The following is a 25,376-nucleotide window of genomic DNA, read 5'->3' on the forward strand; positions in this document are numbered from 1 at the left end:
TAATGTCTTTGATGTGCTGGGAGAAGTGGACCCGCTGCCAGACACGACTGGCATCATGGACATGTTCGGTAGATCTTGCCGTGGTGGCGGGGCTTTTCACTAAAGGACAACCAAACAGCATGAAAAAATGGATTCACAAAATTCAAAGAAGGTATCCCATGTAAGCAGGCCGGAAACGGGAAATCTCACCATCGGTCCCAGGACTGATGCTGAAATGCGCGCGGATTGTGGGGGCGCACAATTTCTTGCAAAGCCACGGGTGATCGTGGAAAGATTAGATCCACAGAAGAGCGTGGAAGTAGAAAGAATGAGAAAAGGAAGCGCGTCGAGCCTTCTGAGTGTGTCAAGCTGCAGTAGCAGAAAGACCGTACATAGCGCTATCCACTCAGAAGTAGACGACGAGGCGATAGAAGAGACTCGCGAGATATGCTCGCGGCTCAGAAAGGAGGAGGCGACTTGCCTCGAAAAAATGGAGTTGGAGGTCGCAAAGATGATAAAGTCTTGCGACATTCAGAAGAACGTCAATAGGACGGTAAAAGATGGACTCAGAGCCATCGAAGTCCTGCTGAAAGAGGCAAAAGTAAAGCATGCCGCGGCCGATGAGTCGGAGTTCGATTTGGCATGCGTTTTTAGCGGTGCGGAGTGTAACCGCAAGGAGCGTAAGGAAGAGAGAGAGTGTTCCTATAAGCGTAATCTCGCAAAAGCGTCATAAGAGATGTTCAGAAACGGAAGCGAGAGAGTGAAAGTCCAGAGGAGACTCAAACCCAAATCGATAAGAGGAAAAAGGAGGAAGATTCTCCAATAGAAACGGAAGTACCAGATCCACAGATTCCTCAATTGGAAAGAATGAGGTAAAAAAGATCCGCAGTTCTAATCTGAGTCGGTCAAGGATTAACGTATGCTGACGTTCTGGGTAAACTTCGCAAAGCGGTCAATTCGGACGACTGCCATACGAGAATAGTAGCAGCAAAAGCTACAAAGAAGGGAGACCTTCTGATTAAGATCAGAGAAGACTCCGATAAGGACGCTTTCACCGCTGAGGTCACCAAGGCGGTTGGAAGCATGAGTAAGGTGCAGTCGTTGGATCGAAGAGTTACACTCGAGATCCGTGATTTGGATTGCCTTACCCAAGAAGCCGAGGTGCAACAAGTTTTGTCTGAAGCGATAGGAAAGCCAGGAAGCAGGAGAGTGACGGTCTTAGGACCCAACCACCGAGGGATGAAGCTTTCGGTTGAAGTCACTAAATAATTTTAAATTTTAACTATTGACGCAGGAGAACCGCAGGAAAAGAACAAAGTCGCAATAGCGACAGAGTTGGAACGCCCCCCTCTAAGGCTAAAGTCTTACGACAGTTCCAAGGGTGGGTAAAGGGCTTCAAAGGAAGAGTTACGGGTTTAAGTGGGTCGGGGCTGACAGTAGGTCGTCAGTTTATTAGATTTCTTGTTTTATATTTTCTTTTTTATTCTACTAACCCCACAAAACCTTGGACTGCGGAGTCCAAGATATCTGTATGCAGATTTCCCAAAAGTCTCCCTAATTAAAAAAAACACAACACTATGACAATTACTTTTTGTTAACTTTTAATACACTTCATGCTACAGTTTACACATTTTTTTGTTTTTAAAACGTTTTTTTTAATAACTAAAAGGGGTTTGAAAATATAAACACTTATATTTCATATTGTATTTGTATAGAATATATTTTCCCGTGTTTACGTGTGTTATTATTGCGGCGGAGACTTTTTTGAAAGAAAACGCCTGACGATAAACCAGCTGAGCGACTCAGCATTGCCATACCCCCATTGCTGAAGTTTTACCTCTTGTTTCTAGTCTTCTTGGTAAAAGCAAAAAAATTTTAGGCTATGTTTACAATTTTTTTAATTAAATTACAAAAAGAGAATCAATAAAAATTATAAATTTATTGATGTTCAAAAGTCTTTAGTACATAAAACATTTAATAAAAACTGGTTTCAAATTTATGTTATTGAAAAGGAACTTTTAATGAAGATAAATTTAACAATTATAAATAAAGTAAATAAACAATTACAGTAGGATCTTTCAATAGTGCAGTTCTGAACAGTGCAGTCATTAGTGAGTTGAGTAGACAAGGGGTTTCGGGGGGTAAAGGGAAGGGGAATCTGTGACGTCAAATACAGTGCCGTCGCTCATTTGATTATTTAGTATAATTTAGTTGTGCCCGGTATTTAGTAGTAGGAGACCCTTAATTTTCTTGACACGGGCCTGAATGTTTTAGTTTTTGCTTGCTTCGAACAGTGCACAATATTCCCGGCTACTGCACTATTGAAAGATCCTACTGTATATAATAATAATTAGTAAATTAACTTACTTCATCTGTTTTACTATTGTACTTTTCCCAGACTCTCCGGCTCCTGAAAAAAAGAAAAATTTATTATTAATGTAATTTTCTTTATTTCTTTTATTCTGTTTACCTTCTTTAAGGTACATTTAAAAACATAAATTTTTCATATAAAATTTTAATAATTATTAGTAACTTTAGAAAAGTTACTTTTCCCTGATTTCCCTGACTCGTGATATCCATGATTAATTTTTATTAGTAATCATTTTCACTGATTTTTACGAAGGTATGAAAGTTATAATAATTAGAAGAACAAAGGAAACGTATTTTTTGTTCTCGGCAAAGAAGACGCGATTTATAATATTAATAATTTAATTAATTTATATTAATCTGTTAATATAAATAATAATTTAATTAAATTATTATTAATCTGATGATTTCTCAAAATTTTCAGCCGCCATATTGGATCCGACATTTAGAATTTTGTAAATCTGACCTCAAATTCATAATAATCAGCGACCTCAAAAAACCTCCGAGTAACAAATCTCAAGCGATTTCAAGTAAATTTTAAAATAAGGAAAATGGTGGATTCAATATGGCGGTCGTATTTTTTAAAACTTAATGTTCGTAAATTGTACGATAGAATTTGGAGAATTTTAGAAAAATTATAAATGATAGCAGAAATTCAATTAATTATTTTCAAAAGTAATAAAATTTTCAAAAAAATTTCCTCAATTCAATAATTTTCCATATCTACTATTTGAATAAAATTTTCTGTAAAAACTCAATTATTTAAACGAAATTTTGACAAAATTCTACGCAACGTTTAATTATTTTCATATATAATAAAAATTTCACAGGAAATTTGATTGAGAATCAGTGATTCTATTCTCGCGATTTGAATCAGTGGAATTTCACTGAAAATCAGTTAAAAGTAACTAAAATACTTCCTCTATGAGGAAGTAATTTAAGTCATTTTCCACTGATTCGACAATTAAAAAACTACTGAAAATTTCAGTTATTTTTTAATTGGCCAATCAGTGAAAAGTGACCGAAACATCAATCATTTTTAAACTGATCTTCAGTGAAATTTTACTGATTCAAATCGCGAGAAAAGAGTCACTGATTCTCAGTTAAATTTCACTGATTCAGTTTTACACACTAAAAAAAGTTTTACTTTCAGCCTATTTTCGAGGCTGAATTTAAGGTGTAAACGGAGTCAGACTTTTTTTCCTGTGTAGAGAGTTTGAAAGTTTGTATTTTTCATACTTTTAACTAACAATTCTGTAGAAGGGTGATTAAAATTAAAATGTCATTTTTGATCCTGCTAACTTCGTATTTTTGATGTTGGGTTTTGAACAATATAATAACAATACTCTATTTTGGTTGACTAGAATATATGATGGACAAAAATAATAGTGGTCGAGCAGGTGGAAGCAAATTTTAATTTTCACCAGGTGAAAAACGACAGGCAGAAATGATAAGAAATTTTCTATTTTCGTTTATTCTTTTCTCAAATAAATTCTTACAATTTTAAAAAGTTAAAATATTTCAAATTACAATAATGAATGTTTCAACATGACTTAAAAAATATTTGTAATGAGTTCTGCCATAAATTATATACTGTTGAAGACCAAAAAAGTATGAACATTGAGGGACACCACTGACATTTTTGAAAGATTTCACTGATAATTTTTTTTGAATGATGAGAATAAAATCAGCTTATAAATTACAATCCAGTATCAAATCATTATTAACTGCATATAAGAAGTAAATTTAACATAAATTTATTAAAAATAAAATAATAAGATGCAAGAAACAGAATTTCGAGGGGACACCACTGACATTTTGCTTCATTTCTCAATTTCGAAAAAGAAAGACTTTATTTTGAAGTTAATATCGTTGCGGTGTTCAAAGTACGTAATATAACTGAAAATGAGATTCAATAATATTTAAAAAATATTAATATTATGAACAATTTTTTGATGGGGACACCACTGACATGGTGTGCTCGACAAAGTGTTACTTGCTTCCTGCCACCAACCGTACAAGTTATAGATGTTTCAGAATGTTGTAATGTTTTTTCTTTAAGAAGCTATACATATCACCAATACTATTAACGCTTAATAAGGCAATTATCTGCACTAGGTTATTTAAATGTCAGGTATGATATTCAAAATTTGCGATAATTAATTAAAAATATGAAACTTACGGACATGAGATTTTGATTTTTTTTCTAACACTGAATCAAAATTATTCTGTTAGAACAAGTACTATATAAAAATATAGACTCTCAGTTGTACAAAATAATTTTTCTGGTACTAAAAAAGTGAGAATCAACAATTTTTATTATTAGGTAAAGTTCTGATTTCTTAAGTGCGGACAAGGGACACCACTGACATTTTGCTTCTAATTCTTCTGCCAAATTTTTTCAGAGAATTTCTGGCGACTAAGAATTATTAATTTAAGTAGAAGAAGTGATTAAGAAAATTAATTGCCATACAAAACTTTTATAACTAGTATTCCAGATTTTTGGGCAGGACATGAAAATGACATTTTAATTTTAATCACCCAGAAGACAATGGCAGGTTGATTGGTCGAAACAGTGTTGTTTACATGTGTTTTTGTTCAGTGACTTGTTCAGTGTTACTGGCTCAATATTGCGCCGGTCGTAAATTTTTGCTTGGGTATTTAGAAAAAATAATGAGGCGCTAAAGAGGCCCTCTAGTTAAATCCCCACATTCTGCTTTTCTATTCAGGCAGTCACAAGGCAATCTAGTTAAAACCTCTCTATCTTTCCACATCATCAACTGATATTTCAAGCGTGACGAAATTAGACGGGTCCTGACTAATTTTCCTAGTTTGCTCCTCACTAAACCAAAGGGCGTCTATTCAGGGCCTTATTAAATCCTATTTTTAATTTCTACACGGGAGAAGGAAAAATTAATTTTCCAGGAAAACGTTAAAAAAAGAGCAGACATTAATTTTCATTTTGTAAGATAAAAAGAAAATATAAAAAAAAAATTCTCTCCCCGACGTAAAAGGGGGAAAAAATACTCTAGTAGATGATAGTTTATTGTGAAGATAAACTCGTTACGGATTAAAACGAAGATTTTTTTTCCTCAATTTTTCTTTTCCTCTTTTTTTGGAAGGAAAAGGTCGAAGACCCCCTACGGAGAGACAGTAATATATTATATCGAGAAAATTAGTAATTAACGGAGCCGAGGGGAAGGTAAAAAAGAAAAAAAAGCGTTGGCTTATCTTTAATAAGCGAAGTATGTCAGTGGATAACCGGACGTGACGTAGAAACGGAACAAGCTTTCCTGCTTACCGCAAGCCTCCCCCTCATTGTAAAAGCTCTTTTAGCTAAGTAGTTAGAGTAGTCGATTTTTATTATATATATAAAGTCAAACCAATACACATTATACATGTAGTATGTACATTAGAATTTTTTTCCCTTTTCCATCACAGTATCAAAATTCAATAATCAAATTTCCCACTGATATAACAGGGTGTCTAGCGATTCGGCATTCCTACTTTTTACTCTATGCAGATGACCTTAAATGTTACAAAATAATTCATTTACTTTCAGCAGAAAAGGACACTTCAGATCTGCAAAAGGATCTGAAGAGGTTACAAAAATGGTGCGGTAAAAGTCATTTAAGTATTAATATAAAAAAAAAGTTATGTTGTTTCATTTTCTAAAGGCAAAGTTAGTTCATATAACTATGCTATTGATGGTCAGAACTTGAAAAGAGTAACTACTATCCCGGTAAGAAGCGTAGAATATAGAAAAGAATTCAATTTCTAGAAAATATGCTTAAAAACGAGAATTTTGAATTATTCTGAATACGCGAATTTACCTCGGAGTTCTATTCCACGGGAACGATCAAAATTTCAGAAAAATCAATTCTTCTCTATTGCTGTCGTCGATCGGGAGATAGAAAAGAATTCAAATTTTCTATTTTTCCTAATGCGCAAAGTTTTATGGTATTGCAAGTTCTTGAAAAAAATATGAAGTTCTATTATTTTGAATTGTTTATTATTCTCAATTGGCTGCAACGAATTTCAGAAGCGCATTAAAAGGAATAGAACTTTTGACAAAGAATTTGAAAAAACCTAATTTTTCAAATTGTCTGTAAGAGCTCCTGTAATTATTATCTTAAAATAGAACGCAGTGACAGCGCTATGTTTCGCATCGTGTGAATTTCATTGTAAATTCCGTGCTAAACAGCTATACTATTAAAATTAAATATTAAAACTAGTTAAAATATGGTTAAAAGACGCAAAGTGCTTACGATAAAATATAAAATGCTCTTATTGAAAGAAATTTTCAAGTGTTAAATGTTTAAGTCAAGTTTTGAAACCTAACCTCACTTTCTAGTGTAATCTTGAGTGGCAGTGAGTTAATTCAGAGAAATAGAAATTTCTACTGATTTGCTGTACTTTCTCATTCTTTTGAATGCGCGGTCCATATTTTTCTGAAGTCAATTCAGAATAATAGACTTTTCTGAAATTTTGGTCGTTTCCGTGGAATAGAGCTCCGAGGTAAATTCGCTTATTAAGAAGAATACAACTTTTGAATTATTTTCAATTCTTCGCTTCTTACCGGGATAGGCCAAAAATGAACAGGCCCCTGACTTTGAAAGCTCACAACGCAGGTAAAAAAATCATAGAGAGTTAAGACGAAGTGTAATACGTAGCTTAATTATCTAGTCGTTCATATACAAAATTTCATAACCCAAAAAAATTTTTTGTTTAAGTTATAGATTTTTAATTGAAAAAAATACGTGGTTTTTTTCATGAATTTGGGAATAGCCTACTTTGAAAGCATGTAGTTCATTTCAAAAATATCCAATCGACATACTGATTTTTTTCTACAGTATTTGTATCTTTCTTAAATATATAGTGAAGAATTTTTTTAATTTCTTTATTAACTTTCGGAGATTATTTAAATCAAAAATAAAAAGTTATTTCTCTTGCGATCAGAAGCACGGATTTGAAATAAAATGCAAATTGTTCATAAGTTTTTTCTTAAATAAAAACCATTTGAAAAAACTTGTAAAAAAATTTTGTTTAATAATTATTTATGAAAATGTTTTTCGTTTTTTGCTTTATTACTCTATTAAAGCAAGGTGCAGTCGGACATGAAACCCTTTTGGCAACAGTAGAGAATTCTATAACAGTAGTAAACTACCGCACTTTTTTTATATGATGCTTCTATTCTTATTACTTAGTTATTTACAACTTTGAAGACTTTTTTGGGGATCTAGCAGTGGTATAGGAAGGAGGGCCTTTAAACACAAAATATTTTTCTTTTGCTTGTAACACTTTTAAATCGGGTAATTTAAAAGTAAAGTAATAATTATATAATTGATAAATGACTTATTTAAATATTATCTGCTTTATATTTAATTTTTAATTCAATTTAATTTTTAATACAATTAATTATTGAATTTTCAATTCGATTATTTTAATCTTATTCAACTTAATTATTTGAATCTGATTAACATAAATCTTTATTTTAATTTATTTGAAACAAATAATATTATTAAATTTCATTTTACAATTATTTCTTTTTTTCTTTGTATAAATTGAGGGTTCACGTGCAATAAGAGGATACTTGCTATCTACTTAACACTGTGCGTATTCCCTTATTGCACGTAAATTCTCAATTCTTCTCAGTTACAAACATACAGACTCATTTATACCTGAGCGCTGATAGAAAAAATGGGATTTCCAAGATTTTAAACCTCGACGCCTTTGCGAAATAAATTTACGATAGCCTACCCCTTGCTTTAATGGTGTAATAAAGCAAAAAACAAAAAACATTTTTATAAATAATTATTAAACAAAATTTTTTTACAAGTTTTATCAAATAGTTTTTATCTAAAGAAAAACTTATGCATAATTTGCATTTTATTTCAAATCTGTGCTTCTAATCGCAAGAGAGATAACTTTTTATTTTTGATTTAAATAATCACCGAAAGTTAATTAAGAAATTTAAAAAATTCTCCACTATATATTTAAGAAAGATACAAATATTGTAGAAAATAATCAGTATGTCGATTGGATATTTTTGAAATGAACTACATGCTTTCAAAGAAGGCTATTCCCAAAATCATGAAAAAAACCACGTATTTTTTTCAATTAAAAGTCTATAATTTAAACAAAAAATTTTTTTGGGTTATGGAATTTTGTATATGAACGACTAGATAATTAAGCTACGTATTACACTTTGTCTTAACTCTCTATGATTTTTTTACCTGCGTTGTGAGCTTTCAAAGTCAGGGGCCTGTTCTTTTTGAGCCGATAGTAGGGTGTGTGATTTAGGTGCATTATTCACTAGTAATCTTAGTTTCAATGATCATGTTATTGAAATTTTTTCAAGGGCTCAAAATTCTTAGGGTTTATAATGAGATGTGCTTCGGTATTTCGTGGTCTTGCAACAATTAGAATATTATACTTGACGCTTGTCAGATCAATAATTGAATATACTCATGTATAATCTGGTCTCCTTTTTATGTCTTCTACATAATCAGAATTGAACGTGTTCAAAATAAATTCCTTAGATTTGCTGCGAGAATACTTAATATTCCATTTGATTATCGTACGCATGATTATCAAGATTTAAGAACTTTAATGAATATTCCTCTTTTGACATCTAGATTTCATTTCTCTGATATGTCTTTTTTGTACAGACTGATGAACGGAGCTATCTATTATCCCTTACTCTTATCTATGGTAAATTTATCCGTTCCTAGAATGTTTACTGGACTTAATATGTTATTCTCAGTGGCATTTCATAGGACAAACTATGGTAATAATTAATTAATTGATCGAATCACTAGAGAAGCTAATTTAATTTCTAATGAAATAAACTTCTTTGACAATAATGCTACAAGGTTCACAACGGCATTGCGTAACATAATGTTTACTACTTTTGTACGAAAGGGCATGTCCCGTTATGTTTCTTAAATAAATAAATAAATATTTAAGCTTCATTTTGACATAAGTTAAAAAAGATTATCTTTCAAACTTAATTTTTTTCATAAGGGAGCGTTCACAAATGATGTCACGTTTTTGGGGGTGGGGGGGTCTCTGCTAAACGTGAAACAATGTATTTTTGCATGTGAAATTGCGTGAGAGTGGGGAGGGGGTCTAAAATCCCGAGAAATTGCGTGACATCATTTATGAACGATCCCTAAATTAAAAAAAAAAATTTTACCATTATAAACTTGAGAAATGTTTCTTTTAAAACCACTAATAGTAAATAAAGTTTGGCTTCAATAAATATGAGAAATAATTATTTAAAAATTGCCTTATAATGTCAATTGTTTATAAGGAGGATATAGGATCGATTTCCCGGTTCAAGAAAATAGAAAAATTCAATTATGAAGAAAAGGAAAAATATTTTTATTTTACATTAATTATTTAAAATATATATATATATATATATATGTATTTTTCTTCTTGACGCTTATAACGACGTCCGGTTATAACGACGGAAATCCTCGGTCCCTTGAATGTCGTTATAACCGGACTCCACTGTAATTACATATTTATTTATATTTTTGTATTTATTCAAATATTTTAGACTATAAGCAATTACTCTACCAATAACACTTAAATCTAAGAGTTGAGTTAAAAAAAATGGAGAAAAAATTAATATTTAAAAAGTAAATCATATAATTCCAACCCCCAAAAGGAAAAATGGATGACTTAGACCATTTTGTTTAACTCAACCAACAAATAGAAAAATTGATATTGAAAATAGGAGGAGTTAAAATCTTTTTGTGAACACGATAACTCGAAGAGGTTTTAACGAATTTGGCTAAAATTTACCAGGTATATTTATCATAAAAATATCTCGAAATGGATTGATAGACTTTAAAAAATTCTCAGTAAAAAATTTTTTTTGACTTTTTTCTAAAAAAAATTTTTTTTCAAAAATTTTTTCTTAACCCTCCGTCACACACCTAGAGAGGGATTCCCTCTACGGTTTCAGTGTTTTTTTAAATAACTTTTGTTTTCCTCATTGCAAAATATAATCAGTTTCTATACCTTTCGACAATTTACTCCTCAACACATTTCTAAAAAAACATTTAGTTTAAACATAATTAATATTTAATTATGAAGCTTCAAAGGGAAAAAAACTCGAAAAAGTGAGGTTATGTTAAATAAAAAAATCAAGTTTTCAAAACATTTTTTGTTCCACTGTTGGTTAATGACAAAATTATATTATAAATATAATTAAAATGAATTGTTTAATGATTTTTTTGCTTATTTGTTAATGTTACATTATTTTTACATGTCAAGTGGAATTCCTTCGAAGATGTGCATTCGTGTAATTAATTTTTATTTTTGAGACCGAAAATTAATTTTAATAATTTTATAATTTAGAATAATTTACTACATATTTGTAAGTTTGTGTTAAAACTAAATTTTTGTTGATTCCTTTGTTTATGTTGTAATGTTGCTTATTTTACAATGTAGTGAGGGATTCCCTCTAAACGTGTGTAAAGTCGTTATTTTTTCCCATGTGTGTGACGGAGGGTTAAGTTGGTTATTGCAGTTAATATATAATAAAATCTTATTCTTTGCATCAAGACGAATCGATTGGTATATAAAAAGTATAAATTGTATGAGAATTTACAGAGTTAGTCACAATTAAAGCTGAAAAATTCGTATTTTTATCAAAAAATGAGTTCTTTCCGCAAAATTATGTTGCCGTATAAGAAAATCTTACTCATTTATTTATAAAATCTTATTCTTTGCACCAAGACGGATCGATTGGTATATATAAAGTATATATATTGTATTTAAATTTATAGTATTAAAACCAATTATATAGACAAGAAATTTGCACTATTAATAAAAATTCATTTTTTCTTAAAAATCCTGTTGCTGTACAATAAAATGTTATTATTTATTGAAAAATAAATCAAAAATCTTATTCTTTGCATCAAGACGAATCGATTGATGTATATAAAGTATATATTCTATTGAAAATTATAGAATTAATTACAATCAAATTTGAAAAATTCACTTTTTTACTAAAAATTTTTTTGTTTATTTAGATTCATATTACTGTATAAGAAAATTTTATTCTTTCTATTTACACTGAGAGAAGACCGAGACGTAATAGTTCCCGCTAGACGTCGCTATGAGCTACTCTGCTTGTCGTGTTTGAGTTGTTCCGAATCGGGTGCTGAGACTCCCCGATCCAGTCAAACATTGTTCTCGCATGTGAGAAAACAACTGGTGGCAAACACTGAAAGTTCTGTGTAATCTCGCTTCAGGACGTTCCACGTTTCGCATCGGGGCTTGAGACATCCCGATTCGAGGGTTCACATAAAAACATTCAAAAGTACAACTCAAGGCTCGCACGGGACGTATTAGTTCCCGGACTTCTCTCAGTGTAGACGAATGCACTTTATTTTATAAATGTTAAATTGTATTGAAAATGATTTAAAAATTAAATATATTTGTCGTTAATGCTTTCTCCACGAGAAAGCACATTTTTTTTGCTGATCGTAAAGAGGAAGCAAAATGTTCATGTAATGAACATCTGCACAGTGGGCCAGGATCGTCGAATTTTGGCCAAAAATACAATTTTTCAACTTTCAAATATGCACAAAAGAATTTATCCACGGTATTTAATAGTAAATAAGGAATTTATTGCAAAAAGGATTTGTTAAATAATAAAAAATTGTGTCTTCTAGAACTATTTAAAGTTTAACATTTAAGATAAAATAATAAAATGTTTTTGATTGAAATACTTAATATATTTAGAAATAAATTAATTATTTTTGTATAAGTACTTATTTTTTCTCATCAACAGATATATTAAAGTAAAAAAAAAACCAATAGTTACTTTAAAAAAATAAAATTTATTAAAATGTAGCTCCATTGAAGTTAACAAATAGTGGATTTTTCAATAGAGTGTCGACTTTCAGTTAGTCGAGCTCCTCCGAGCCGCATAATATTTAGAAAAACAAGTTATAGAACGATTACCTTAGCATGTCTACTTTGACGCCAATATGTGCCATTTTGCGCCTTTTCATATTTTTTCAACATAACAAGAATATTGCAATAAACATATAAAAATATATGCAATAAATAAAAAAGACAATTTTCAAAATTAATCAATTATGATGAACAGTGGTATTTAACGGTTTTTTGTGTCGCTGATTACGAATCTGATGTCAAATTTCAAAAATTCAAAATGGCGGATCCAATATGGAAGACATAAAAATTTTAAAATCAATAAATTTGAATTAAACATAACATCTGGATGATATGCATTAGCATCTTTTCTTAATATCTAGTATATTAAGAGTTTTAATATCCAGTTTTCTCAGTGTACTTATTCGAACAGAATACAGAATTTTGAAGTTACAAAAACAGTGCCGAAAATTATACTTTTCCTAACAGCATACAACAAAATTATTAAAAAACCAGTGCAGAAAATTGTACTTTTCCGAACGGTAAACTACAAAATTATTAAAAAAAACAATGCCGAAAATTAAACTTTTCCGAACAGTATATAAAAAATTGTGATACAGTGTAAAAAAGTACATTCTTTCGAATAGTATAAAGGAAAGTTATATTTATTTAAGATACTTATAAAAACTAAACAGAAAATTATACTTTTCCAAACAGTATCTTGCAAAGTTATGAAACAGTGCCAGAAAATTATACTTTTCTGCCTAGTATACCATAAAGTTATATATAAAAAGAACACTTTCCAAAATTTATTTCTCAATTTTAAAGAAAATACTCCATTCATTATAAATATTACTATCAAATCTCAATTTTAATAAATCTTTCAAACTGATTCCTGCGTGACATTTCTTTCTCTTTTTTTCTACAATAACCGGAAGTCGTAAATATTTATTCCAGCATTTAGTAGTATAAAAAATAGCACTTATTTTTCACCTGCGCACATTGTTGCCACGATAAGAGGTGTTAAATATTTGTCCTCTGTGTGTGTGTGTGTGGGTGTGAGTTTGTGTAAATATATATATATATAGGTGTGGTTGGTTATGTACCTACTTCCAGCTTTATTTTTATCGCACTAAATACGTCATGTGTGTGTCTTATCTTTCATATACCAAATGTACCGTTTTCTTTTCATTATATATATATTATACATGAACAAGTCGCCAGTGCACTTTATAAGGATTAAAATTGCGCGAAACAGATTCAATTACGTATAGAGATTGTTATATCGCATTACACCGGAAGGACAAAATTTAAGAATTTTAAAATATTCTTCAAGATTATAATATCTACAAGTTTTTAAAAATTAAATTTTTGTCGCTTTTTGTATTCTTAATATTAATAATAAATGACAATAATGAAATTAATAATAATAATAATAACGAAACTTATAATTATAAAAATTATTTATTTCTTATCGCAAAATTGTACATAACCTTAAAATTTACGTTCTTTAGAGTGCTTCTACAATGAGATTAATGTATTAAAATGGCAAACGTAACCTCAAAATGTAGGTCAAAAGCGAAACACAATGGAATTTTTTTATTGTAATAAGTAAAAAAATGTATATAATATTTATTATAAATTATTATTATTAATTAGTTTTTTAATTTATAAAAAATAATAATAATAAAAATAATGATAATAATAATAATAATAATGAAAATAATAAAAATATGAGTAATGTTCCAAATGTTAATTTATGGAAGAAATTAAAATTAGAGGATATAAATGGAAACATTAAATGAATGCATGAATTAGTTCACAGTTATAGTGGTATATTAAAATCAAATTAATAACTCTCTATGTAATGTACAAGCGAACAATTTACATAAAATACTTTTCTTAATTAACAACTGTCAACATAAATAACTTTTATATACGTACTTTTAAATGAACAAGAAATTAATTAAATATCAAAGTGCACAATAAATCAATAACGATGTCTGTCCACTTACATTTAATTAGTCTCTAAAGCTTAATTTTTTACAATTTAAAAGAAAAAGAAAGAAAGAAACCAGTTAACATAATTTTTTCAATTACAATATTGCTGTTTTCTTCAATTTTTTGAATTACTTTTTCTCTTTCAATTTACAAACAGAAAAAATCCTGCAAAAAGAAATAAAAAAAAAAATTACCCTATTCTCTTCTAGAAAAAATAAAGCGTGATTTGTTCCATAATATTATGATAGTAAGGAAAAATTTAAATTCACTTTAAATGATTTGTAGTTTTGAAGACAAACGTGTGCTAGAAACCAAACAGGTGGATAGAGATTAAGTTATTATATATATAGCTATACATATATGCAGGTAAAGGTGATGTCGGATCGAGAATTGGTTATACTACTTGACACGAGTGGCACAGGTAAATCTACAGGCACCCCAATTTACTTTTACACGAGTCACGACCGATTCTATGTTAGGTACATTTTTCTCTTTTTTAAACAAAAAAATTAATGTAAATCTAGGGTCAACAACGCTGTCGCAAACTAATCTGTCTTGGAAATTTGTTTTATCTAAAATGTTAACTAAAATTAATTTTTTAATTAATTTTTAAATTAATTCTTATTAGAGAGTTCTACAAGAATTAAATTTTTTAAATACAATAATAAAAAATTTATTGAATAATTGAATTTTTATTAAAATTGAATTCTTATAAAGACCTTATCAAAATTTTTTTAAATAATTCAATTCTTTCGAAGAATTTTTTTAAAATTGTATTAAAAATAATTGAAAATAAATTAAATAAATGAATTTGTGACGATGTGAATCGTCATGTCATCTGTCGGAATTATCCCTGAACCGTGATCGTTAATTGGTATGGAAATTTAGAAAGTCAGAACTGCCGTGTGACCCACTATCAGTGGTGAATGTGTGTCGCGCGGCTACCCAGTGGGAAATGCCAGTGTAGTGCCAATGTTCACCACTGGCTTAGTACTCAGACGATTGTTCGGCGTAGTCTAGCCGAGCCTCGACAATTAGTGCTGGCGCAGTACAGAATTTTTGTTTCGCCAAAGCTTGGGCAAGCCACGGCGGCAAGTGCTGGCTGAGTATAGACAAATTGTTCACAACGCTCTTTGCCAACATTGCTTTTTTGACATAAACTTGAAAAAAATTATAAAAAAAGTTTATGAATGTTTATAAATATAAATTTATTGAAAAAATTAATATTTTACTTTTCAGTTGTTTATTTTTATTAAATTTAATAATAATAATTTAACATAATTGTCTAATTTTGTAAATAATAAATTATTTAAACAAATTAAAATTATAAACAAAATTTAAACTTTAATCTCAATAATAATTTGGTTCCTATTAAAATACTATTATACTTCTTGCTATGAATAAAAAATTATTAAAAAATTACCACGTAATTTAAGAATTACGTAAAATGTTAAATGCAATAAGTAAAGTAATTTAATTTTATTATTAAAAATTTAGTTTAACTTATTTTATTTCAATTTATTATTTCTAACGTATCCCTATTTTTTTCTCATCTTTGACTCAATAATTGTATGTCTGAATCATACTGAGATATTAATACTTTACTGTACACATGTGCCGTTAGCATAGTGGTTAGAGCGTTAGTCTGTTAGTCCGTAGGTCGTAGGTTCGATTCCCCTCGTCAGCAATGTTGTTTATTTTTATAGGTTTGCGATATTTCTAGATTCCAATCGTTAGGTACTAAAATATGAAAATCTAATGCACACTTACTGTAATTGTTTATTATTTAATTTTTAAATGTTATAAACAATTTTTTTCTACTTCATGTACTATATCCATTGTTAGTCTCCATCTTTAATACAATTTCTTTAAGAAGAGAAATATTTTATAAATAATAACTATTTATTAATATTATTTACCATTTTGCTGTTAAATTATTTATAATTATGAATTTACGACTAATTAATAACAATACGGCATTTATTGCGGCAATATTCTCAGCCAGCACTGGTCCAGTGCTGCGCCAGCGCTGTCTGGCAGTACTTCGCCAGTTGTAAATTTCCCATTGGGTAGTTAGTAGGAGAGAAAGTGGTAGAGGGCAGAGCCGATTTTGTTAGAGAGACCGAGACCGAGAGAGGAGAGCCAGTTGAACGAGAGAGAAAAAAAGTTGAAGAAGCCAAGCACGTGTAGGAAAAGCCAGAGACAGGTGTCTCTAGTTTTTCCACCGACATCAGTGGCGGATCCAGGGGGGGTCATGGGGGTCATGACCCCCCCCCCCTGGGGCGAAAAATTTACATAAAAAAAAGGTCAGCTAATTATGGTCGTTGCTCGCCGAATCTATAAATGACCCCCCCTGGAGTAAATTCTGGATCCGCCACTGACCGACATTTTTGGTAGTTAGTTGACCTACGAGATATGTAGAGAGTGTTTTGAAAGACTTGTCAAGAAAGAGTTAAAAGTTTTGTCAAATTTTGAGTGTCGTGCCGAGAAAAGGATTAATAAAGAGTGTAAACAGAAGTGTAGTTGTTTTCTTTGGATTATTCCTCTATTTATCCCTGAGGAAAATAGCCGCCAAGAAGCCAGCAAAAAGGAGAGATTGAGAAGCGTCGTTGGGGTGAGTCAGTATCGTGCCAGTATTGTGCCAGTCGTGTCTCGTCGTTAGCATTTCTGCTTGCCAACTTGTTCAGGCAGAATTTCCTTTGACGATTGAGAGCGTCTCAGAGGTGTTGTTGTTTGTCGGGTTGTTGTTAAAGAGTCGAGTAGTTTATTAATTGAGCTTAAAAATTAATTGGCGCCTGACGGCGAAATTTATTAACTTAAATTTCATATTATTATTTTTGGTTGAAAGCGTCGGATTTTGCCTGACGTAAAGCAGAAACTTTGAACTAAAATTAAGATAGTTTAAAATCATACGTCACAAATTATTGCGAAAATTTTATTATTTATAAAAATAATGGATAAAATTAAGGAAAAAAAAAATTTGTAGAAGTACAACAAGTATCAACAAATTTTGTTAAACGATTTCAAAATAATAATAACATCTAGAAATTATATTTAAATTGTATTGGAAATAATTGTATTTCTCTAAAGAATTTTATAACAGTTTTTGAAAGTAATTGAATTTTTCCGAAAAAATGTATAACTTATAGAAATATTAAATTCTTGCGACAAATTTAAAAAAATTTGTTTTTGAAATAAGTGAATTCTTTTGGGAAATGTTATGGATCTAGTAAATGTTAAAAATATTTGACTTTTGAAAAATTGTTCAAAATAATTTGAATTGTTACTAAGAATTTCATCAAAATTTTTGAAAAATTAAATTCTTTTAAGAATTTTAATTAAAAATGTAATGAAAATAATTATTAATTATTTCTAATAAATAAATTATATCAACATTATTTAAAACAATTGAAATCTTTTGAAGAATTGTAATGAAATTTTTAAGAGTTAATTGCATTTTTCAAGGAATTAATTTATAATTGTAAGCATTAAAAATAATTTAAATCCTGCGATGAGTTTTGTTATTTATGAAAATAATTGAATACTTACGAAAAACTTTATTAAATTATTTTTAGGGTCAAACCATTTTATTTCGCCTAATGTATTTTTGACCTTTATAAAAAATGTCAATACTTCGGGAAAATATTCTTACATGTTTTGGGATTAGAAAATGCACAATGATTTTTAAAAAATAATTTCATTTCATATAAAAAAGATATTATAAATTGAGAGTACATGAAAAAAGGTTACATTGACAGGCATTACAAAATATTTAAAAAAGGAGTAATCTTTTTAAGAAATATGAAAAGAGCTATTAATATTTATTTTTAAAGACTGAATTTGTGATTTGAACTTGATAAAAGTATCAAATAATTTATAATAAACTGTAAAATATGTTATTTAAGTTTCTGTATAAAATGTCAAAAATCGATCATATTTAACAATTTTTTTTTGACAAAGTAAATTAATTTTAGTAAATCAGAATTATTTAAATAATAAGTATTTTAAATACACTTTAATATTATTTAAATACTTTTTTGATTATCAACTGAGAAATATAAAAAAATTTACCTTAAATATTAACCATTCTTCATTTTATCGGGATTTTGAATGTTTGTAACTTCGTTGGTGAAAAACCGATTCATGCCAAATTTTTGGAGCATGTAGATTGAAGCAATATCTTCCTGCTGCTAAAATTTCGCGATGGGTTTTGCACTAGTTTTCAAAAGAAATTGATTTAAAAAAATTGTTTATTTTGAAGGTTACAGACAAGTATTAGAACTAACTTGAAGTTGGTTTGCTACTTGCAATAAAAGTCAAATTCAAAATACAATGATTTTTTTAAAGTCAGTTTAAAACAAGTCAACTTCAAGTCAGCTATAATACTTGTCAATAACCTTCAAAATAAACACTTTTTTTTAAATCAATTTTTTTTAAAACTAGTGCAAAGCTCATCGCGAAATTTTACCAGCAGGAAGATATTGCTTTAATCAACATGCTCCAAAAATTTGGCATGAATCGGTTTTTCTCCAACGAAGTTACAAACATTCAAAATCCCGATAAAATGAAGAATGGTTCATTTTTAAGGTAAATTTTTTTATATTTCTCAGTTCATAATCAAAAAAGTATTTAAATAATATTAAAGTGTATTTAAAATACTTATTATTTAAATAATTCTGATTTACTAAAATTAATTTACTTTGTCAAAAAAAAATTGTTAAATATGATCGATTTTTGACATTTCATACAGAAACTTAAATAACATATTTTACAGTTTATTATAAATTATTTAATACTTTTATCAAGTTCAAATCACAAATTCAGTCTTTAAAAATAAATATTAATAGCTCTTTTCATATTTCTTAAAGAGCCCAGTAAACGAAAACTAATTGAAATGAATTAAAAAGAATTCACAAAGAGCTTTCGTGAATCCCGCTTTGTGACAAATACGAATTGGAGCCATGATGCAATTTTCCTGAATTCGTGAAACTGTATTGAACTTCCGAACCTTCTATCCGTACCAATTCACTGGACAAGTTTTGAGCCTTTAATTTTTTTCAATTCGTTAGCACGAATTCAATGCATTCCTTGGCCATTTCTTTCGAATGCGAATTCGTTTGGACAAATTGGTACATATTGAATTAAATTCAATTGAATATACAAAGAGCTTGAGTGAATCCCGCTTTGTGACAAATACGAATTGGAGCCTACCAAAAATGTTAATTCGTTTCAATTCATTTGAATTAGTTTTTTTTTACTGGGAGATTACTCCTTTTTTAAATATTTTGTAATGCCTGTCAATGTATCCTTTTTTCATGTACTCTCAATTTATAATAGGGTAAATGCACTAGTAGTCGGACACTTAAGGATACAATCTTAAATTATGCTTTTTTTCTTGAAATAGCAAATATCTACTGTGTTTATAAGCACATTATTAATTAAAGAAGTTCTTCAGGATTAAAAATCATATAAATTTGTTACAAATAGTTGAGTATTTAATAAAATATAAACATTTTAATAAAAAATTACGAATGCTTTAGTAGTCGGACACTTTTTCCCCTTGTTTCTATAGTCGGACATCTGTCAGATATTTTGAATTTATAAAGTGAAAAAGATAATTTTTTAATTGCTATCTACTGGAAAATAGAATTAAAGCATATTAGAAGTTATTAATATAATACTTAAACCCTATAAGTTTTAATATTTATGATTAATTATCAACAAAACTTTGTGCCACTCATCGCGCTACTCGAAAATGGCTGTATCTATAGTCGGACACCATGATTTTTAAAACATTAAATAAAATATTTCTTGTTTAATTATTTTCGAAAATAACACTATTTTAATAAAATATAAACTTCACACATTCGTTTTGTATACTTTTTAAAGTAATTATCACAATGCATTATTATTTATTTGCCAAAAAACACGAAAGTGTCCGACTACTAGTACTGTCCGACTATACCCGCACTTACCCTATCTTTTTTTATATGAAATGAAATTATTTTTTACAAATCATTGTGCATTTCCTAATCCCAAAACATGTAAGAATATTTTCCCAAAGTATTTTTTTATTGGAATTTTTTATAAAGGTCAAAAATACATTAGGCGAAATAAAATGGTTTGACCCTTTAAATAATTCAATTTCTGTAAAAATTTGATTATTTTTATCAAAATAATTGAATGCTTACAAAGAATTATATTAAATTTTTTTTAAAAACAACTTAATTCTTTTGGTAAATTTTTTAATAAAATAGGTAGTATCTAGATATTGAAAATAATTAAATTTAAAAAATTCTAAATCTTACAGGTGGACAGAATATGTCTTGTTAAACAATATTTTGAGGAGCAAAAAAATCTAAATCTTACAGGAAGACCGTAATATTGACTTTCAAAAGTAAAATTTAAAGAGCGAAAAAATCTAAACTTCACAGGGAGACAGTAATTGACTTTTAAAAGTAAAATTTAAAGAGCAAAAAATCCAAGCTTCACAGGGAGCCAGTAATTTACTTTTAAAAGTAAAATTTAAAGAGCAAAAAAATCCAAGCCTGCTCGGTTCATCCATCTCGGAATCCTTGGAGAAAAAAATCATTCTCAGCGGCTAAAAATATCAAAAAAAAGAGCAAAAAAATAAGGCAGTGTTAAGGAGGATGGTGACTGTCTTTTCGGGGCAGGCGGCGAGAAGGGAATTCACATGCTTTTATATGGGATTAAAACTGCAAATACCAACTGTTTTAATATATATTTTATAAGTGAAATATGCAATACTTAATATGTTAGACATAAAAAATAGTATTTTTAATAATTCCAATTCATTATTCTCAAAAAATATTTTAAAAAATAATTATTTAATTACGTAAAAAAAATTTCGTAAAAAAATTTTATGAGCATGGAGATCGTGACAACAGCGCATTACATGTGCATGCTAGAAACAGTGTTGGTAACACTGAATAAGATTTCATTCGTATATGATTACATTGCGATGTTGCCAGGTTTCTGTGTATTATGTTAGAGAGGTTAGAAAATCTGTAATTTTGCGTCAGTTTTAATGTTTTTTCTAAAAATCGGGACAGTCGGTTTACTCAATTATTTTTTTAAATTATTCCAAAAGTATTAAACTTTAAAAAAGTATGATTTTTAAAAAAGTTTAACTTTTTTACACAAGTTATTATCAAAAAAGTGCACTTCACATAACACTCTCCATAAGAGCCCATATAAAAACATGCAATTTCAACAATTCAATTCTCAAAAACGGGACAGTAAAATTTTTTTAAAAAAATTGTTCTATAATTTGGACATTCTTAACAACGAGTTTTTACAAATTTCAAAAAATTCTTAACATTTTTATTTGAGTCACCATCCTCCTTAATTTTTGAATTTTTGAAAGTGGTGCCGCTGAGTGGTCTCACCTTCCTTTTATCATTTATTGTAACTTATTATGATGCATTCATATTGAGATAACATGATTTTAAATTTATAAAAATTAAAATAAATATAAAAAATAGAGATAGGGGGTTGGCTTAATCTAATATTATCTAATGTTAAGTTGAAAATAATCATACGATTTTTTCCCGGACACAATTAATTAATTATTAAATTTCACTAATTTAGTAGAAATTACTATTTATTAGTAAAAGTTACGAAACTACAGTTTAGAAAATGAAGCATTGTTTTATTTTATTTATTTTCAGTGGTGGATGGCTGCGGAGACTGGCGTTTTTGTAGTATGTCTTTTCTATTGTTTTTTGTCTTTGTTCAATTCCTACGTTACAATTTCTCGATCTTTCCCGTGATGAAAAACACGAAACAGAAGCAAAACATAAATAAAAACAAACAAAAACGATAGGTGGCCAACTTAGGACCACTGTAGATTTTTACAAGTTTCGAATTATTACGCTAATAAAAAAAATTTAATTAAAAAATCAACAGAACCTCTTATCACAACATTAAATGAAGCAATTAGAGCACACTTAGAAAATTTTAATTATTTATGTCTTGTAGCTGCTCTCGAAAAAACAAGAAAAATTACATTTTTTTGTCGTAAACAATATTATTGCCCTCATAATGCGTAGAACAATCTTAGATTATATTATAATTAGGTCCATAGATTATATCATGGTTTATCAATATATCACACCACAAAATTATAAATTCGTCCAGTATACCATCTCTGAGAAACGCAGGGTGGGCAACTTAGGCCCACGGCCAACTTAGGACCACTCTCCCCTATAAATAATAGTATAATTAATTATAACCCTATACACTATAAGGATAAATAAATTAAAAAAATAAATGATAATACATATAAAGTGGTTGGAATATCGCAATGGTTATAATATATTTGCCTCTCGGTGCATAAAGGTTTTCCCCACCTGATGCATTTGGGTCATACATATATAGAGAGTGCATTATTAGGAAAGTTTCGACTCAAAAGTATAACTCTATTCCGAGTATAATAAGTTAAGGCAGGTCAGAAATGTCTTCTTTATAATGAAAGGCCACTCGCAGTGTATAATATTACTTTTCACATATGTACGAATTTATTTTTATCGCACACACACACACACACACACTAAACATCTACATTTTGAAATAAATCTTCAATCCCAAGTCCAAAAATTATTATGAATTGATTATACTTATCAAATTATTTTTATATCTCCATAATGTTCTTGTTCTGTATATGATTAAAAAAGCAAAAAAATAATTTCTTGACAGTTAATAAAATACAATTTTAAAAATGTTTGGAAACTTTTATAGGTACATTGTTTTGTTATTTATTTTTTGTTTCTTTTTCTTTATCTCTGAAAGTTGTTTTTCAAGGATACATATTTTGTTTTTTTTCGTGAATAAATTTTCATGAGCCGTATAGTATAGTTGACGGGAAATGGGTGTAAGGGGTGTGAGGGAGATAGAAGTATATTCTTTGGTAAATTTAAACGTAACCCTCGCACACATCATGAAGATATTGAACGTTTCCCACGAAATGTAGGTTCTGCTTATTGGTATAACAATTGACGTCATTCTGAATTCTACGCCTCGAATATTTCAACTCTTCCATACATTTTTGGAAGAGTGTATAAGAGAGAAACCGTTTCGCACTCCAGAGAATTACACTTGATGCGATAAAGTTACATATACGCTTTAGTCACACACACAACTTAAATTTTTTTGTATCCAGAGAGAAAGAAAAAAGAGATACCCAATGGGAAATTTACAACTGGCGTAGTACTGCGCCAGCACTGGCAACGCTGGCGGCAAGGCTGAGAGCCAGCACTGGCATGGCACTGGGATGATAACGCCGTCTGGCGCTGCCAAAGTACTGTCTGTCAGTGCTGCCAGACAGCGCTGGCGCAGCACTGGACCAGTGCTGGCTGAGAATATTGCCGCAATAAATGCCGTATTGTTACTAATTAGTCGTAAATTCATAATTATAAATAATTTAACAGCAAAATGGTAAATAATATTAATAAATAGTTATTATTCATAAAATATTTCTCTTCTTAAAGAAATTGTACTAAAGATGGAGACTAACAATGGATATAGTAAATGAAGTAGAAAAAAATTGTTTATAACATTTAAAAATTAAATAAGAAACAATTACAGTAAGTGTGCATTAGATTTTCATATTTTAGTACCTAACGATTGGAATCTAGAAATATCGCAAACTACATTAATTTCTCCAAAAATGGAATATAACAAAAAGTTAGGTGTCACAAAGACAAGCTTCGCCAAGCATGCACGTAGGTGGCACTAGTGAACTTGTCCAAAAAATAGCGAATGGCCTACCTTGACAGTGGTCCAACCTCGACTATACTCCCCTATATTATGAAAATATTATTTTTAATAATTGTATTCTTGAGGAAAACTTTATTTGTGAAAATAATTGAATTTTTCGATTATTTAATTTAAAATAGTATTAAAAATAATTGAAATTCTTCAATGAGTTTCATTATTTATGAAAGTAATTGAATTATTGTGAAGAATTTCATTCCATTTATTGTAAACGGGTCTTGCCCTTTCATACCATAAGTATTCATAAAACTATGTTACATAATCTTGTAACATACAAGTAATTTTTGCACCTTAAAGTACAATATAAAAACTACAAAAAGAAAAAATTGTTTCGTTTTTTAACCGTTATTTATGATTCGTAGAGGGCCCCAAAAATGGCGATCTCAAATTTGTAGGAGTTTGCGGTGCCCCCCATAGAGCTGCTTCTGACAGTCTAAAATCAAAAAAACAAAATTTATTCTTTAGTATACACGGAGAAACCTTTAAGTAGTCTGCTCACCCGAAACTTGTTCATCTGCACTCCCCAGTAAACGAAAACTAATTGAAATGAATTAAAAAGAATTCACAAAGAGCTTTCGTGAATCCCGCTTTGTGACAAATACGAATTGGAGCCATGATGCAATTTTCCTGAATTCGTGAAACTGTATTGAACTTCCGAACCTTCTATCCGTACCAATTCACTGGACAAGTTTTGAGCCTTTAATTTTTTTCAATTCGTTAGCACGAATTCAATGCATTCCTTGGCCATTTCTTTCGAATGCGAATTCGTTTGGACAAATTGGTACATATTGAATTAAATTCAATTGAATATACAAAGAGCTTGAGTGAATCCCGCTTTGTGACAAATACGAATTGGAGCCTACCAAAAATGTTAATTCGTTTCAATTCATTTGAATTAGTTTTTTTTTACTGGGTCCCAAACTGGGTGATCCACGTACCGAGTTGTCATTTTCTAAATTTTTGGGAAGTTTGTCTATCGAAAACGGTAACGCTACGCACCCAGTGGCGGGCGATCAGACTTCCCATGCAGTGGGAAGCAAAATATTTTGACAGTGGGAAGACAGACTTCTCAAAGGTTTCTCCGTGTACATTAATACCTAGTGGACGTATGTGATGAAATTAAAAAAAGTAAAAAAAACGATAATGCGGTACTTTTAAAGTCAATAAAAATTCAAAAGATCAAAATCATCATTTCTTAAAAATTGACTTTAAAAGTACCGCACTTTCGTTTTTTTTTACTATTTTTTTAATTTCATCACATACGTCCACTAGGTATTAATGTATACTAAGGAAAAAATTTTGTTTTTTTGATTTTA

At 29.5% G+C, this 25,376-nt stretch overlaps 1 protein-coding gene across 2 annotated transcripts in view; it reads right to left on the bottom strand.

Moving 5' to 3' along the window:
• The window catches only part of LOC122499170 (guanine nucleotide-binding protein G(o) subunit alpha), a 132,117-nt gene that overhangs the window by 34,815 nt on the left and 71,926 nt on the right, over positions 1-25,376 (bottom strand). For both annotated transcript variants that reach the window (XM_043607342.1, XM_043607332.1), the window contains one exon: positions 2,347-2,389. In XM_043607342.1, coding sequence (XP_043463277.1) covers positions 2,347-2,389 — 43 coding nt within the window. The remainder of the gene's footprint in view (positions 1-2,346; positions 2,390-25,376) is intronic.

The sequence above is a fragment of the Leptopilina heterotoma genome, unplaced genomic scaffold (genome assembly GCF_015476425.1).
Source record: "Leptopilina heterotoma isolate Lh14 unplaced genomic scaffold, ASM1547642v1 Lhet_100, whole genome shotgun sequence".
Taxonomy (NCBI): domain Eukaryota; kingdom Metazoa; phylum Arthropoda; class Insecta; order Hymenoptera; family Figitidae; genus Leptopilina; species Leptopilina heterotoma.